Raw genomic sequence first — 13566 nt, 5'->3', positions numbered from 1 at the left:
CATCTCTGTACCCATAAGGAAAAGGAGAATATCAACTCTTGGGGAAAATAATTCAAATATTTCAGCATATTCTTTTACAGCCTCACTTTCAATTTTATTATTATTATTATTATTATTAGACACGGAGTCTCACTCTGTCCCCCAGGATGGAGTGCAGTGGCATGATCTCAGCTCACTGCAACCTCTGCCTCCGGGATTCAAGCGATTCTCCTGCCTCAGCCTCCCGAGTAGCTGAGATTACAGGTGTGTGCCACCACGCCCTGGTGATTTTTGTATTTTTAGTAGAGATGGGGTTTCACCATGTTGATCAGGGTGGTCTTGAACTCCTGACCTCGTGATCTGCCCTCAGCCTCCCAACGTGCTGAGATTACAGGCATGAGCCATCATACCCAGCCCAATTATCTTATTAAACACCCTCTCAACATCTTTTTCTAAAGAACTCTCCTCCCAAATATTACATCCTGTTAAATAGTAGGTATTTGTATAAATATAGATATTTGGTGAACATTGATTCCTTAATTCAGCAACTAAGAGCCTATCACGTACCACAAGAATACTGGCAGTGAAACAATGAATGAACAGTACCTCCTCTTATGGAATTTGCATCCTAGTGAGGAAAGAGAGAGAAAAGAAACCAGGTTGAGGGGGATAATGAGTGTCAGAGGTTGGAGAGGAAAGGAGCTAGCTCTTTTATGAGTGACTAGGGAAAGGATCACTGATTGAATGACATCTGAGCAGACCCTGAAAGGGAATGACAGAGTGAGCCATGCATTGAAAGGGAACAGCTCTCTAGGCAGAAGGGCTAGCAAGTGCAAAGGCCCTGAAGCAGGAACATACTTGTTATGTTCAAGGAACAGTATGAGACCAATGCAGCTGCAGCACATTGAACATAAAGAATTAAGAAATGAAGTCAGAGAAGTTGGAGATGGGGGAGGCAGGTCATGTAGAAGGAACATAATCTGACTTTTTTGTTTTTTAGTGATGATGCCTACTAGTTTGAAAGCAGACTGTGGCAGGGATACCAGTTACAGTGCTATCGGAATAATCTAGGTAGCGGATGGACCAACTTAATAATGCTAAAAGTTTTGGGAAGTGGTCAAATTCTGTAACTAATTTGAAGACCAAGCCACCAAGATATGCTGGTTGATTACATATGGGATGTAAAAGAATGAAAAGGGTCAAGGATGTGTCCTAGGCCTGAGCAACTGGAAGGATAGAAATTGATGGGGAAAGCTGAGAGGCGAGGTTTGGGTGAAGAGTCAGGAAATCAGTAATGGGCACCTTCAGTTTAAAAGTGATACAATGATAAAGGAAGAGAGGGAATGCACCTGAATTTGCCAGTTTGGAAATCAGGAGAGAGGTCCAGACTAGGGATAGAGAATTCTGGGTCGCGTATGAGTAGTATTTAAATAGAAACTGGATGAGATCACCTAACAAATGAGTGTAAGCAGGAAAAGAACAGAAAGGAAGGACAGAGAGGAGTTGAAGAACCAAGCCTTGGAGCAGTCCAACCTTTAGAGATTGGGGAGATGAGAAGAAACTAGCAAATGAGCAAGGAAGAAACAGCCAGTGACAGAGGAGAACCTAGAGAAAGCTGTGTCTTTGCAGTCGAATAAACTGTTCCAAGGAGATAGTGATCAACAGCATCACATACAGTCAAAAGTGAAGGAAGCTGAGGACTGAAAATGGACTTCTGGACATAAAGTGACAAGAGCTGTTTTAGTGGCATAGGGCAAATGGTAGCCTCACTAGAGTTGATTTAAAAGAGAATGAATGAAAAGAGGGGAATTGAATGTAGACAAATCCATTTTTGTAAGGTTTTGTTATAAAGTAGAGCAGAGAAATGGAGTAGTAGCTGCAAGGAAATGTGAGGGCAAGACAAAGTTTTGCTTTTAATTTTTTTTTTAAGATAGAAGATAATTACAGCTCATTTTTATGCCCATGGTAATAACCCAGTACAGGGAGGGAACACAGATGTTAGGGAAGAAAGCAGACAATTGTTGGATTGAAGCTTTGAGTAAGTAAGATGGAAGGAATGCATGAGGTATGATCACAGAGAAAGGCGGAGTATGTGCATTGTTGGTGGATGTTGTGGTGGGAATCTAGAAGTTCTCTTCCTGATGCTTGGTAAGAAGCAAGGTCTTCAGCTACAAGAGGATAGGGTGAATGTACTGAAAGGCTTTTTTTTTTAATGAAGTACACAGTTATTTTATATGAAATGTATTATGAGATGACCAGTGAAAACCATCTCTTACCATAACAAATTTAAAGTGTTTAGCTTAGCAGTTGATGTACAGTAGATGCCAAAAAAAAATGCTTTACTGTAAAACAAAATTGGGATCAAATTTTCATTTGATTTGTGAAATGAAGATCTGTTATTTCATCCAAAGCAATTATATATAACTTCAGAATTTCTGGAGAAATTGATGTATGGGGTGGGGGGTCCCTATAAAAATAAGAAGTTGGGTTGAGGAGAGTCAGATGTATTATTCATCATTATTGTCTACATTGATTAAATTTATTAGATGACTAATCATAACCAAGGTTGTTGGCAGGACAGAGTATGAGAAGATCATTTCATCCTATTATTCAGCTCTGTCTTTAGGCTGATCTCACACTCTAGTGAGGAAAGCTTCAGCAAGTTTTATGCTGAGTTTCATTAGTGCACAGAATAAAGTCCGTTGTATATTACTGCTTTTAAGCAAATCAAATCAAAGTGCCTTAGCCCAGATCATTCCCCCAGCATTACATAATATAAATGCCCAGAAACAACTGCTGGGGAAATCCCACATTCTCATCTTCAGTCTGGGTCATGGGATCAGAGTTAGCAATGTAAGAGAAAACATTTAAACTGGCCCCTTGAATGTCTGTACCTCAGAATTCAAAGAAGTGACTCCATAATTTAACTGAGAGGGAGAGAACTCCAACTGTAAAAAACACTGAATTCTGCATCTATTGGGAAGATAAATGCAGAAAATGAATGTTGGCATTTCCCCTTCTCTTTTACTGGTAACTCGTGTAGTATATGTTGGCAAAAAAAATAACGACAGACAGATAAAGCAGACTGTGAACCACCAGATAACCTCTAGAAGTTTTTTACACTGTTCTTCCTTTAATATGTTATAGCTTTTCAGTTGCCGGGTAAGTGACTTCTAACTAGAAATAGCTCATATCTAATTACATTAACATTTTAACTTTTGAATTTGGGATGCACAAAATGTGTGAAATTATATATGTATATATGTCATTTGCTTTTTTATTTTTTGTCTCAGACAACAATGATGTATATAACCAGGTGGTAAAATAATCAAGTCACAGGTCCAAAATCATGTTTGTTAAAACACAGCATTTTTGCAAGGCCAATATTAAGAAGTGTTTAAATCACAATTCAGAAAATATATACATTTTTTCAATTATTTTGATTTTAGTAGTGATTTTAATGGTTGAATGATTTTAATAGTTGAAATGATTTTAATAGTTGAAATACTGCATTATTTGGTTATTTATAGGTGGCAACCGTCTCTCAGTATAATAGATTCCTTTTTCATAGGAAAATTAGCTAGTAGTTCTTTTTAAATTGGCACTGCAGTTCAGACCTACAAATTAACTTGTACAATTGTAAACATGTAAGGTCTCTAAAATAGACTGCTTTGTGTTGAAGCCTAGAAATTATTTCAGTTCCTTTTAAAAGAGCATTGCTCTGGATAATAATGCACAAATTGAGACGTTGGGAATCTAGTTTACTTTTTGTGTTCCTCAAAGAGTTAGGCAAAAGTATTATTTGATTGTTTTAATTTTGACTGTTGGCAGTGCAAACAGGAGTTAGGGAAAAGAAGCAACACACAGTGCTTAAAAGCGTAGGCTCTGGCATCCGAATGCTTACATTCAAATCATGACTGCACTATCAGCAGTGTGACAATGGACAAGTTATTTAAACCTCGTTATCCCTCAGTTAACTCTCTGCAAAATGAGGTTAATAACAGTATCTATCTCAAATTGTTGTGATGGTACAATGAATTAATAATATTTATAAACTACCTAGAAGAATGTCAGAAATAGTAGAAAGCACTATGTAAACATCCGATAAACATAGTTTATTGTTAGGGCAACAATTCTTTACACCTTTGGAAGCTGCTATCAATTTCATGTAATCTTCTATTGGATAAAACAGCATTGCTGTCCTTTGATTTTTGGAACTTTCTGTGCAACGGGACCAGGGAGCTAAGAAGTGGGTAGCCACGGTAGTATGTTTGAGCTGGCTTCTACTGGCTTGCAAGAATTTTGTGAGCCAATTGTCAAACACAGTCATTATTAATAATTAAAATATTTAAACTGAAAAGTATATTAAAAGAAATGGTAATAAATATTTTAAAAACTAACCACTTCCTAATTGTTTATTTGCATTTTACTCTTGTCTTTGTTCTTGAGATTATTTACACCTATTGTATCTAAGAATTATATATCATGGTGTATTACTATGCATTTCTTCCCATCTCCGTATTCAGTGACATCACATTGGTAGCTCAGAATAGGCATGGTATAGTATTTACACTATGAAACTGAGCAAATGTTGCAAATCAAGCCTTGCCCCCACCCCCAAGAGCTGGTTGTTAAAACATTTACCATCACACTACTGGATCAGGGTCAGAGTGTCCCACTAGTTTCTGTTATTCTATTGCTGAATGTTATCACGAGTAAAACAGAGATTGAGGAAAGGATTGTAAAAAAAAAAAAAAAAAAGTGCTTATGCCTTAATGGAGGTTTCACCTATAAACACTTTCCTATGTTAAGCTTCCAAAATACTCTATATCACCAGAACCATAAGCAATGAAGAACGGGCTGTTAATTTCATTACGATTAATAACAATTGTCTGCTTTTGTATATCATTGTGTAGTTACATGTTATCTAATAAGAGTATCATGCTAACCCCCTAAGCTAGAATGGTAGCTATTATCATCACTACTATATAAATGACAAATCTATTTATATAGAAAGTTCAGATTCCATAAGATTATTACTTTCCCATGGTTATTCAGCTTGCAATTGAAGAACATTACATATGGATTCAGATTTTCTGGCTGCAAATCAAGTGAAAATTCCATTTATGTGATGAATGTTATATTCTTTAGCAAAGCCTTATTAATTGTGAGTTAGAGATATCTCCCCCCACACCTCCACACTCCCTCCCTACCTCCCTCCCTCTCTCCTTCTGCTCTGCTCAGCATGTTGGATGCTAAAAGTTAAACGTATTTGAGTTTGTAACAATTTTATAGCACTAACAAATGTTTTTCAAATACATCTGGCTCTGTTATTACAGTATCTTTATTTAATCAGTTCCCATTGATGGTTATTTAGATTATTTCCAATTTTTTGTTTTTACAGTGAACAGTCTTGTCAATAAAATATATCTATAGGATAAATTTCTACAAGAAAAATTGCTGGATTAAGCTATATGGAGATCATTCAACATAGTGATGAAGAGTCTGGGCTCCTTCCCCTGCTAGCTGTGTGACCTTGGGAAAGTTATTTAAATTTTCTGTGCCTCAGTTCTCTATTGCTAAAATAGGGATAATAGCAGTACTTCTCATAGATTATTCGTGAGGATTAAGTGAATTGGTACATGTATGGTGCTTACGACAGTGTCTGGAGTCTAACTGCTCAATAAATGTCAACTCGTTATTAGCATTGAAAATTTTAGATAGGTATTTACAAGTTTCTCCTCATAAGTGTGTAATACTTAATACTTCTGTTAATATGAGAATGACTATCTCTTCACATCATCAATGCTGTGCCTGATTAAACTACTTTTTAATGTTTGCTAATCTGATAAATGAACATGGTATTTCATAATAGCTTTTTATTTCTTTAATTAAGCATGAAGTTAAACATTTTCACGTGTTCATTTGTGTTTCATGCCCTAAATGTTTCACATTTTGCCTATTTTGTTGTGTGTTATTGATCTTATTATCGATTTGTGGGAATTCTTTCTGCATTAGGGAATTCAGCCTTTTTCTGTGCTATGACTTACCTTCATCGTATTCCATATTTTTTTCATAGAACTTATTCCTATTTTTAATAACGTCTTTATGTCTATTTCAAGCTTCATATGATCCAGGGTCATGTCTATTTGTTTATCATTGTATATTGAGCATCTAGCAAAATGCTGAACACATAATGAAGGATCAGTAAATATTTAATCAATGATACATATGGTCCAGGTATGACAAAGAAAATATTTGATACATAAATAGACTGGGAAATCAGAAAGGAAACTATTTTGTCTGCAACGTAATGATTTTGGTTTTCGATATGTTGAGTTTTAGGTAACAGCCACTATTCTAAGTTGAATGTGTTTAAGACTCTTACGTTGGCAAGATACTCATGAAGATTTTGGAGTCATCACTATGAAGTTATTGATTCAAAACAGATGATCACTGATGGAAAGAATGTTATGGGAGGGTTCATAGACAATACTTCTAATCAAAAGCAATTCCAGGTGGTTATAGTTGTCATAACATTTTTAAAGCAAATATGAAAAGAAAAAAATGGAAGCATTGTATATTTCCAAGTATAAAGATGTGATAAATGTGGGAAGATTTTAATGTTTGGAACAAAAATTATTATGGAAAAGTATTTAGATAATGTTAGTTATATCCAAATCACTTATTATGAAGAAATGAAACCTTTACTAATGGAAAACTGAGTTTATCAATAAGCTGGTGGGAATCAGAAGTCCTATTTTTGTATAAGGTAGGCTATTTGTGTTTTTTAGTTTATAATTGGACAGTGATTGTTTTCTATTACTGAAATATCACTGAGAGATTAATTACTATCATTTTAGTCTCTAGGTCTGTCTTTTATATAATAGATTATATGAAATCTGCACGAACAATAAGCAACTATTGAATCTCCCAAAAAGAAACACTTATTTTCTCAGAGCAGAGAACATCTTCTAAAATAAACTATACATATTGTTTAATATCCAGGGATATCTTTATGGCTGCAGTCATTGAATAACCATTGTGACTTAAATGCCTATGAATTAGTACCTTTATAAGGCTGTTATAAAGTTATAATTCTTTTTTAATAATTGTAAAGAAATAATCAAGGCAGAAATTCTATTCTGATGGCACAGGGGATGTGGTAATCTGATGTTAATGTCGATTTTCAAATGCTCCTGTAGATTAAGAGATACTGTCTTGAAAGTGTCCATTTTTCTTTATTTATTAGAACATATCTGTAACTTAAGAAATTAGAAGGACAGATACAATTGTACTGATCAAATTATTCAGCAGACAAAAATTGTAGTCACATTAGAATAACTTCCTACCTAACTGTTAGCTGCCTTTGTCTTATTGATTGGAAATCCTGGTATTTCTGAGCATTTTTGTCATGAAAGCAAGGTTCTTAGGTACAGTCATCAGTTTCTTTCCTCCAAGTGAGGGGCTTGTCAGTGATGAATGAAGTGATCTATAAAAGAAGATGCAGAAAGCATGAAGACAGAAAATAAATCTACTTGAACTGGTACAGCAGAGCAGTTTATCATGGCGCATCTGGCTGAGCATGTGCTTGCAGTGGACACTAGAGGAGACGTATAGTGAGAGTCACTCAGGGGCTTTCAGGAAGCCAGTCATTTGCTTATGCCAAGCTCTAGGAAGTGCTTATTTTCTACTTATAAGAGGAACATTTATTCATAAAGAGAGAATAGAAACTCCAAGATAGCCTGCGTTAATATACAAAGGAAATAGTTACAGAATTTTTGCTCAAGGTGTGTATGACTTGTGGTAAAAGACTGGAAATAAACACAATGCAAAGTGTATTTCTTGTTTTTCATAATTACAAAAACGTCATCCTTAGAGTTTGTTCTCAAAGACTATTCGCAAGAAGCAAATGGCAGTAGAGTAAGGTTTCATTTCATTCAAATAGTTACTGTTAGGCCAAGCACGGTGGCTCACAACAATAATTCTAGCACTTTGAGAGGCCAAGGTGGGAGGATCACTTCAGGCCGGGAGGCCAAGGTGGGAGGATCACCTCAGGCCAGGAGTCTGAGTCCAGCTTGGGCAACATAGGGAGATCTGGTCTCTACAAAAAAATTAAAAAAAAAAAAAATTAGGAATGGTGGCACATACCTATAGTTCCAGCTACTCAGGAGGCTGAGGAGGGAGAATCACTTGAGCCCAGGAGTTCAGAGTTGCAGTGAGCTATGATTGCACTACTGCACTCTTGCCTCGGCAACAAAGGGAAGCCCTGTCTCTAAAAACAAACAAGCAAAAATAGTTACCTTTCCTGCACTTTTGCTCTGCCCCTTGCTGAGACTTGGGGAAAGGAAGTCAATGATTTGTTGTTAAAGCTCAGTTACTTTCCAAAGAGGTAGGCTACCTGAGTCGTGATAAGCCAGTGTCAAAGAACTGATCCAAAAATTGGATTAAAATCCTTAGCAGTACTTGGATGGGACAGAGGGGTGGAAACCACTGTGTTCTGGAAACGTACCACCCAAAATCAGAATGTAGGAAAATGTGGCTGCCTCAACTTGGGGCTGTTCTCTTGGTATGATGAGGGCCAAAATGTACTCATTTACAGAAATATGGCCAAATATTGCTTGCTTACGTCAATCCACATCTCTTTATAGCTAACTATTCTCAATCCCATTACAGAAATGGAAGCTAAGTTTAGCAAATTGTTTGGCCGTTTATGTTTAGTGCACAAAATTCTTAATTAACAAAGTAAAATGCCACAATCCATTGTAAATCGCTCTGCTAAACTTTCAAACTTAATAAGGAATTTTGTCTTGTCCAAAAGCTACTTTCAGACCCCTGCTGATCTGGCACTCATGTCTGATTCCCTGTGGAGCTGAGTGAAAGAATGTAAAGGGAGCCAATTAAAGAAACTTTGAGCCAGAATAGACAAGCAGAGGCCATCTTGTCCATCCTTCTGCCTTCAGGCAAAAACCATCCACTGCAACACAAATTTTTGCTTGAATCCTGCTAACAAAAATGCTCACCACATGTAAATGACAAGTCATAATCCAGTTATTGCAACTAAAGCAGATTGTTAACTGCTCAAGACTTATTTATTGTGTTCTAAAGATGCTGAGTATGAAAGCTCATCTGAATTGTCTTAATTCCCCCTTTCTAGAAAATTATTTTGTACAAGAAATGTGCTCAAATAATTGTAAAGATGAGGGAGGTTTGTGTCCAGGAAATAAAGTTATCTTTATCATCTTATTAAATATATTTTTGGTTTCCTTTCACTCTAGGTTTACCTTATGGGTGGGAGGAAGCTTACACAGCAGATGGAATCAAGTACTTCATCAAGTAAGTACAAGCATCTCAACCAAGTAAGCAATTTTCTTCACATCTGGAGAGAACCTGGAAGTTGCAGAATAATCAGCAAAACTAAGAAACCTTCTTGGAGGTTACAAAAATTAGTAACAAGAAATGAAGCCTCACCATTTTCATTTCATGTGATTTAAATGCTAATATCAGATATCATTTGGGGAAAAAATCCTAGTAATAATTTCTAGGGAAACATCAAAAAATTGGAACAGGATCATCATTTGAACTTAAATGCTGGCTGCCTAAATTCACTTGCTGGCTAATAGTATTAATGTTTATGAAAAGTTAATACCTAACAAAAAATGCATTTTGTATATCTTTAAAAGTTATTAACAATAATACTAATAATCAACATTTTTTAATGCTTTAACATGCACACAGTTCATTCTGCAACTATTTTTTGAGCATTTGCTGTTTGCCAGGCAGTGTACCACACCCTGGAGATAGAGTGGTGAAATATATAGACTGGTTTCTTGATAGCATAGAATGTACACAATAGGAAAAACAGACAGTAAATAACTTGAGGTAAATAGGACAGTATTTGAACAAACCTTACCTCAGTGGATTCTCAGAAAAACCCCTTGAGGTATGTGTACCTTGTCATTTTTTTCTGTTTTATAGATGAAGAAAATAAGAGCCTTGAGTAGTTACCAAAAAATCTATCACTACTTAATTAGCAAGTCAGAACTAGAATCAAAGTCTTCTGACCCCAAGATTCTACTACTACACTAGACTGTCACTGATAAAGACCCAGCCTTGAAAGCCTGAACGGGAATACATTCCCTAGTGCTGAACTGGTTAGTTTTGCCCTGGACAGAGCACTGTGATATACTTCTACCATTTCCTGAAAATTCCTTTTATGTCAGAATTGACATTTTGAGAGCACAAAGGGGAATCCCAGCAGACTTCTAAGATCTCAGGGAACTCCTTTGTGTATCCTTTTTGCAAAGTATACTTGGTATGCATTTTGGGAAGAAAAGGGAGACATGTCTTTGCTATCCCCTTTCAAACATGCAAATATTTTACAAAGCAATATCCAGATTTTGGATTCTCACACCCTGCAACTTTACACAGTTCCTACATCTCTCTTAACCTCAGCTTTCACATCATATACTGAGGGGAATATTACCTACTTTATAAAGTTGTTCAATGTTAAGCACCTAGCAGAGGACTTGAAACACAGTAGATGCCCAATAAATGGCCATCATGAATTTACAATATGGAGAAACCATCGTAGAGGGGAAAAAAAAAAAACCTGAACAATCATATGACCATTAAAAACACTGAGGATTCAAAAGCTTTGTATTTGAAAAAATTTAAGGAAAAGCTAGAGATAAACCTGTTTTCTCTAGTTTTTTCTCTAGTGTTTTCATGCTGAATTTTTTTCTTGCAATCTCTAGCATGAAGTGATTAATCAGGCAAAGATGTTGTTTATAACATGTGAAAGAAAAGGAACTTTTGGCATAGAGGACCCAGGAATTCCATGTGCAGATTACATTTAGTGCCACACTCTTTACTTCCAGAAGCAGACCGCTTCTGGAAGGGGCTCTCTAGTATGCAGGATTAATCATGTTTAGTTTCTGGAAGCTTTGAATCACTGTACTGTAGGAATGGCAGGAAAATGAAAAAGTACATTCATATCTGTGTTGAATTTCTTTCTTTCTCTCTTTTTGATATTAACTTTATAAATTTATAAAGGAAAAGATGAGGGCCTGAGCATTTACTGAGCACTAGCTTGTGCTTAATAGTCAGGAATATGCTAGGTATATTTCTCTATGCATTATATCATTTAATGCTCTTAACAATGTGGAAAGTAGATGTTGCTGGGCTCTTACTGGAATGGCATTATGATGTTGGCGCGCTGCATCTTGCCCTGAGTCATGCCTTTCTCCTAGAAGGTCCCCAAAAGAAATGCGTGATTAAAAGAAAGAAAATTAGCATGCATTATTAACTGGGGTTCTACATTCAGGGACCTTTGAAAAATGTCAGTAAATGAGTCTGGACCCTGTGAGGAACTCCTTTACCTAAACTTACCTGGCTGTCAGTATATCCTAACCCAGAGCTGAATGTCAGAATCTAACTAGTGCCTTAAGAGAAAAGAATACTAGGGGCACAGTTACCCGAAACAGAACAAAGCGGGAACAAGAGATGGTCAGCCAGAAAGTTGATTTGTCTCCTTACCTGTGACCCAGCTAGCTTAAGCCACTGTTCTTTGCAGCCTGGAACAATAGCCTTGGGCTGGACTCCCACTCTGCGGGAGAAGAGAGTCCCAGAAGAGGAGACAAAAGGGAGTCAATAAGCCCTTTGGCTGCCCTGGGAACCAACTCAGTGTCTGTGGAAAGAACAGAGAGACGCTACATTTATCCTAACCCCATTGCTTTGCTCAGAAAATATACCCCCAAAGGGTGTGTTTTGGAAGTCCATCAATTTTTTTTTGCCTTGACCTTAGTCTTGACACATAAGGAAAACAGAAAAAGAGACGATAAAATAAATGTATTCCCCAAAGGGCCATAGTAGGTTTCATTGTCTTACCATTTCATTAGGAGAAACTGTTAAAGAGGCTGTACTTGTCAAGGTCACACAGTAGTAAAATTGCAGAGCCAAGATTCAGGTCCAGGGTTGTCTGACTCCAAAGTCACCCACGCGCGCGCGTGCACATACACACACACACACACACACACCATGCCTCACCACCTCCATATCCTCATGTTAATATAGTATGTTGACATGTGACAAGAAAGACACTTTAAACAGATCTCAATTTAGGAAGAGCTCTATACTTTATTCATTTTAAAATAGTAGAATAGAAACTTGGTTGTAAGAATAAGAAGTTCTCTTCCAGAGATTAAAAAAGTCAAAGAGTAGAAATAAGAAAATCTAACAATATACCATTGCTTCTTTTACTCAGCCTCGTGAAGGAATGGGGTGTTTGGTGTAAGTTAGTTTTTTGTTGTTGTTGTTGGAACTTAACCCTGTTCAAGCACCAAGACTTATTTTAGTTTAACTGTTCTTGATGAAAGTCTTACTTTAGTATATGTTACACGCTTCCCTGACTTCTTATACAGAGGCCAGTGAACAAAATCCTTATGAACATCCATCATTATACATAATACAGTGAGTTCTACAGGGGATATTAAGATGTATAAGACAGAGTAGAGACACAGCTGTCATCTCTTGTTTCTCTCAGTGTCCCTGTTTCTCTCCCCATGCCCTTTCTCTTTTGCCCCCTCTCCACAAGTCACCTTCTTCCCCAGTTTTGTATTTGGAGAGGACCGGATGCCAGATAATGAGGCTGATTTGAACTGCTTGTAAATAGCCTTTGAATGGGGTTCTGCAGGAGTGCTTATGTAAGTCAAGTGTGATACGTAAGTTCTGTTGCAGGTGGATTTGATTACAGGAAGGCCATCTGGTATCAGGGAAAGAAGAGCATGGGCTTTGGACTTGGAGAAACTTTAATTAAAATAATAGTGTCTACACAAAATAGCTGAATAAAATAGCTAAACCTCAGGCACATTTACTTAACCTCTCCGGGCTTAATTTCTCCATTTATAAAATGGGAAGTATATTAGCCCTTCATAGGGTTCCTGTCCAGAATGAAGGAGTTTGTGTATGTAAAGGGCCTATCATAGCACCTGGCCCAAAACAGACACTTTGAGCAAAGGTTAGCCCTCTTCACTCCCTCCCCTTGCTTTCACATTTTGGTGGGAGTTTCTTCATGGTTCTTAGCTGCATTCAACTAGGTGATGTTGCCAGATAAGTAAAGTTTGCATAAGCAGACATCTACTATATGTCTTTTTTTTTGGAACTATTTAGTTTTGGTTTGTCATTTTTGTTTTGTTTCAATCTTGATTCTCTTACTACCCTAACAAAAATGTTCAGTCTGTATAGCCTGCATTAACTTTTGAGGTACGAGTGATTCATTTACCATATAGATGATACTTTGAAGGCAAGAAATAAGTAATGGACTCAGATCATTGCTCTCTCACCTCTACTTAAGAATAGTGACTGAAATCACCCTCCCAGAACACCAGAAGGGATGATGGTCTATATACACATAATCTCTTCCCTGAAATTGGCATCTGTCACTGCCTTCCCTGAAATTGAATTGTTACATCTGATGGAAGCCAAGCCTCTGGCAAGGGAATAACTGTCAGTGGTGTCCTAAGAATGTCCAGATGAACATAATCCTCATTGAATATTCTTGCCCATCCACATGTCCATGACACATGT

The 13566-nt window shown here is 36.9% G+C and overlaps 1 protein-coding gene across 2 annotated transcripts in view; it reads left to right on the top strand.

The window, feature by feature from the left end:
- The window catches only part of STXBP4 (syntaxin binding protein 4), a 225896-nt gene that overhangs the window by 195812 nt on the left and 16518 nt on the right, over positions 1-13566 (top strand). For both annotated transcript variants that reach the window (XM_011979252.1, XM_011979251.1), the window contains one exon: positions 9258-9315. In XM_011979252.1, the coding sequence (XP_011834642.1) occupies positions 9258-9315 (58 nt within the window). The remainder of the gene's footprint in view (positions 1-9257; positions 9316-13566) is intronic.

This window comes from Mandrillus leucophaeus, unplaced genomic scaffold (assembly GCF_000951045.1).
Source record: "Mandrillus leucophaeus isolate KB7577 unplaced genomic scaffold, Mleu.le_1.0 Scaffold20, whole genome shotgun sequence".
NCBI classification, from domain to species: domain Eukaryota; kingdom Metazoa; phylum Chordata; class Mammalia; order Primates; family Cercopithecidae; genus Mandrillus; species Mandrillus leucophaeus.
The sequence above is the reverse complement of the archived record's forward strand: the minus strand, read 5'-3'. Positions and strand labels throughout refer to the sequence as shown.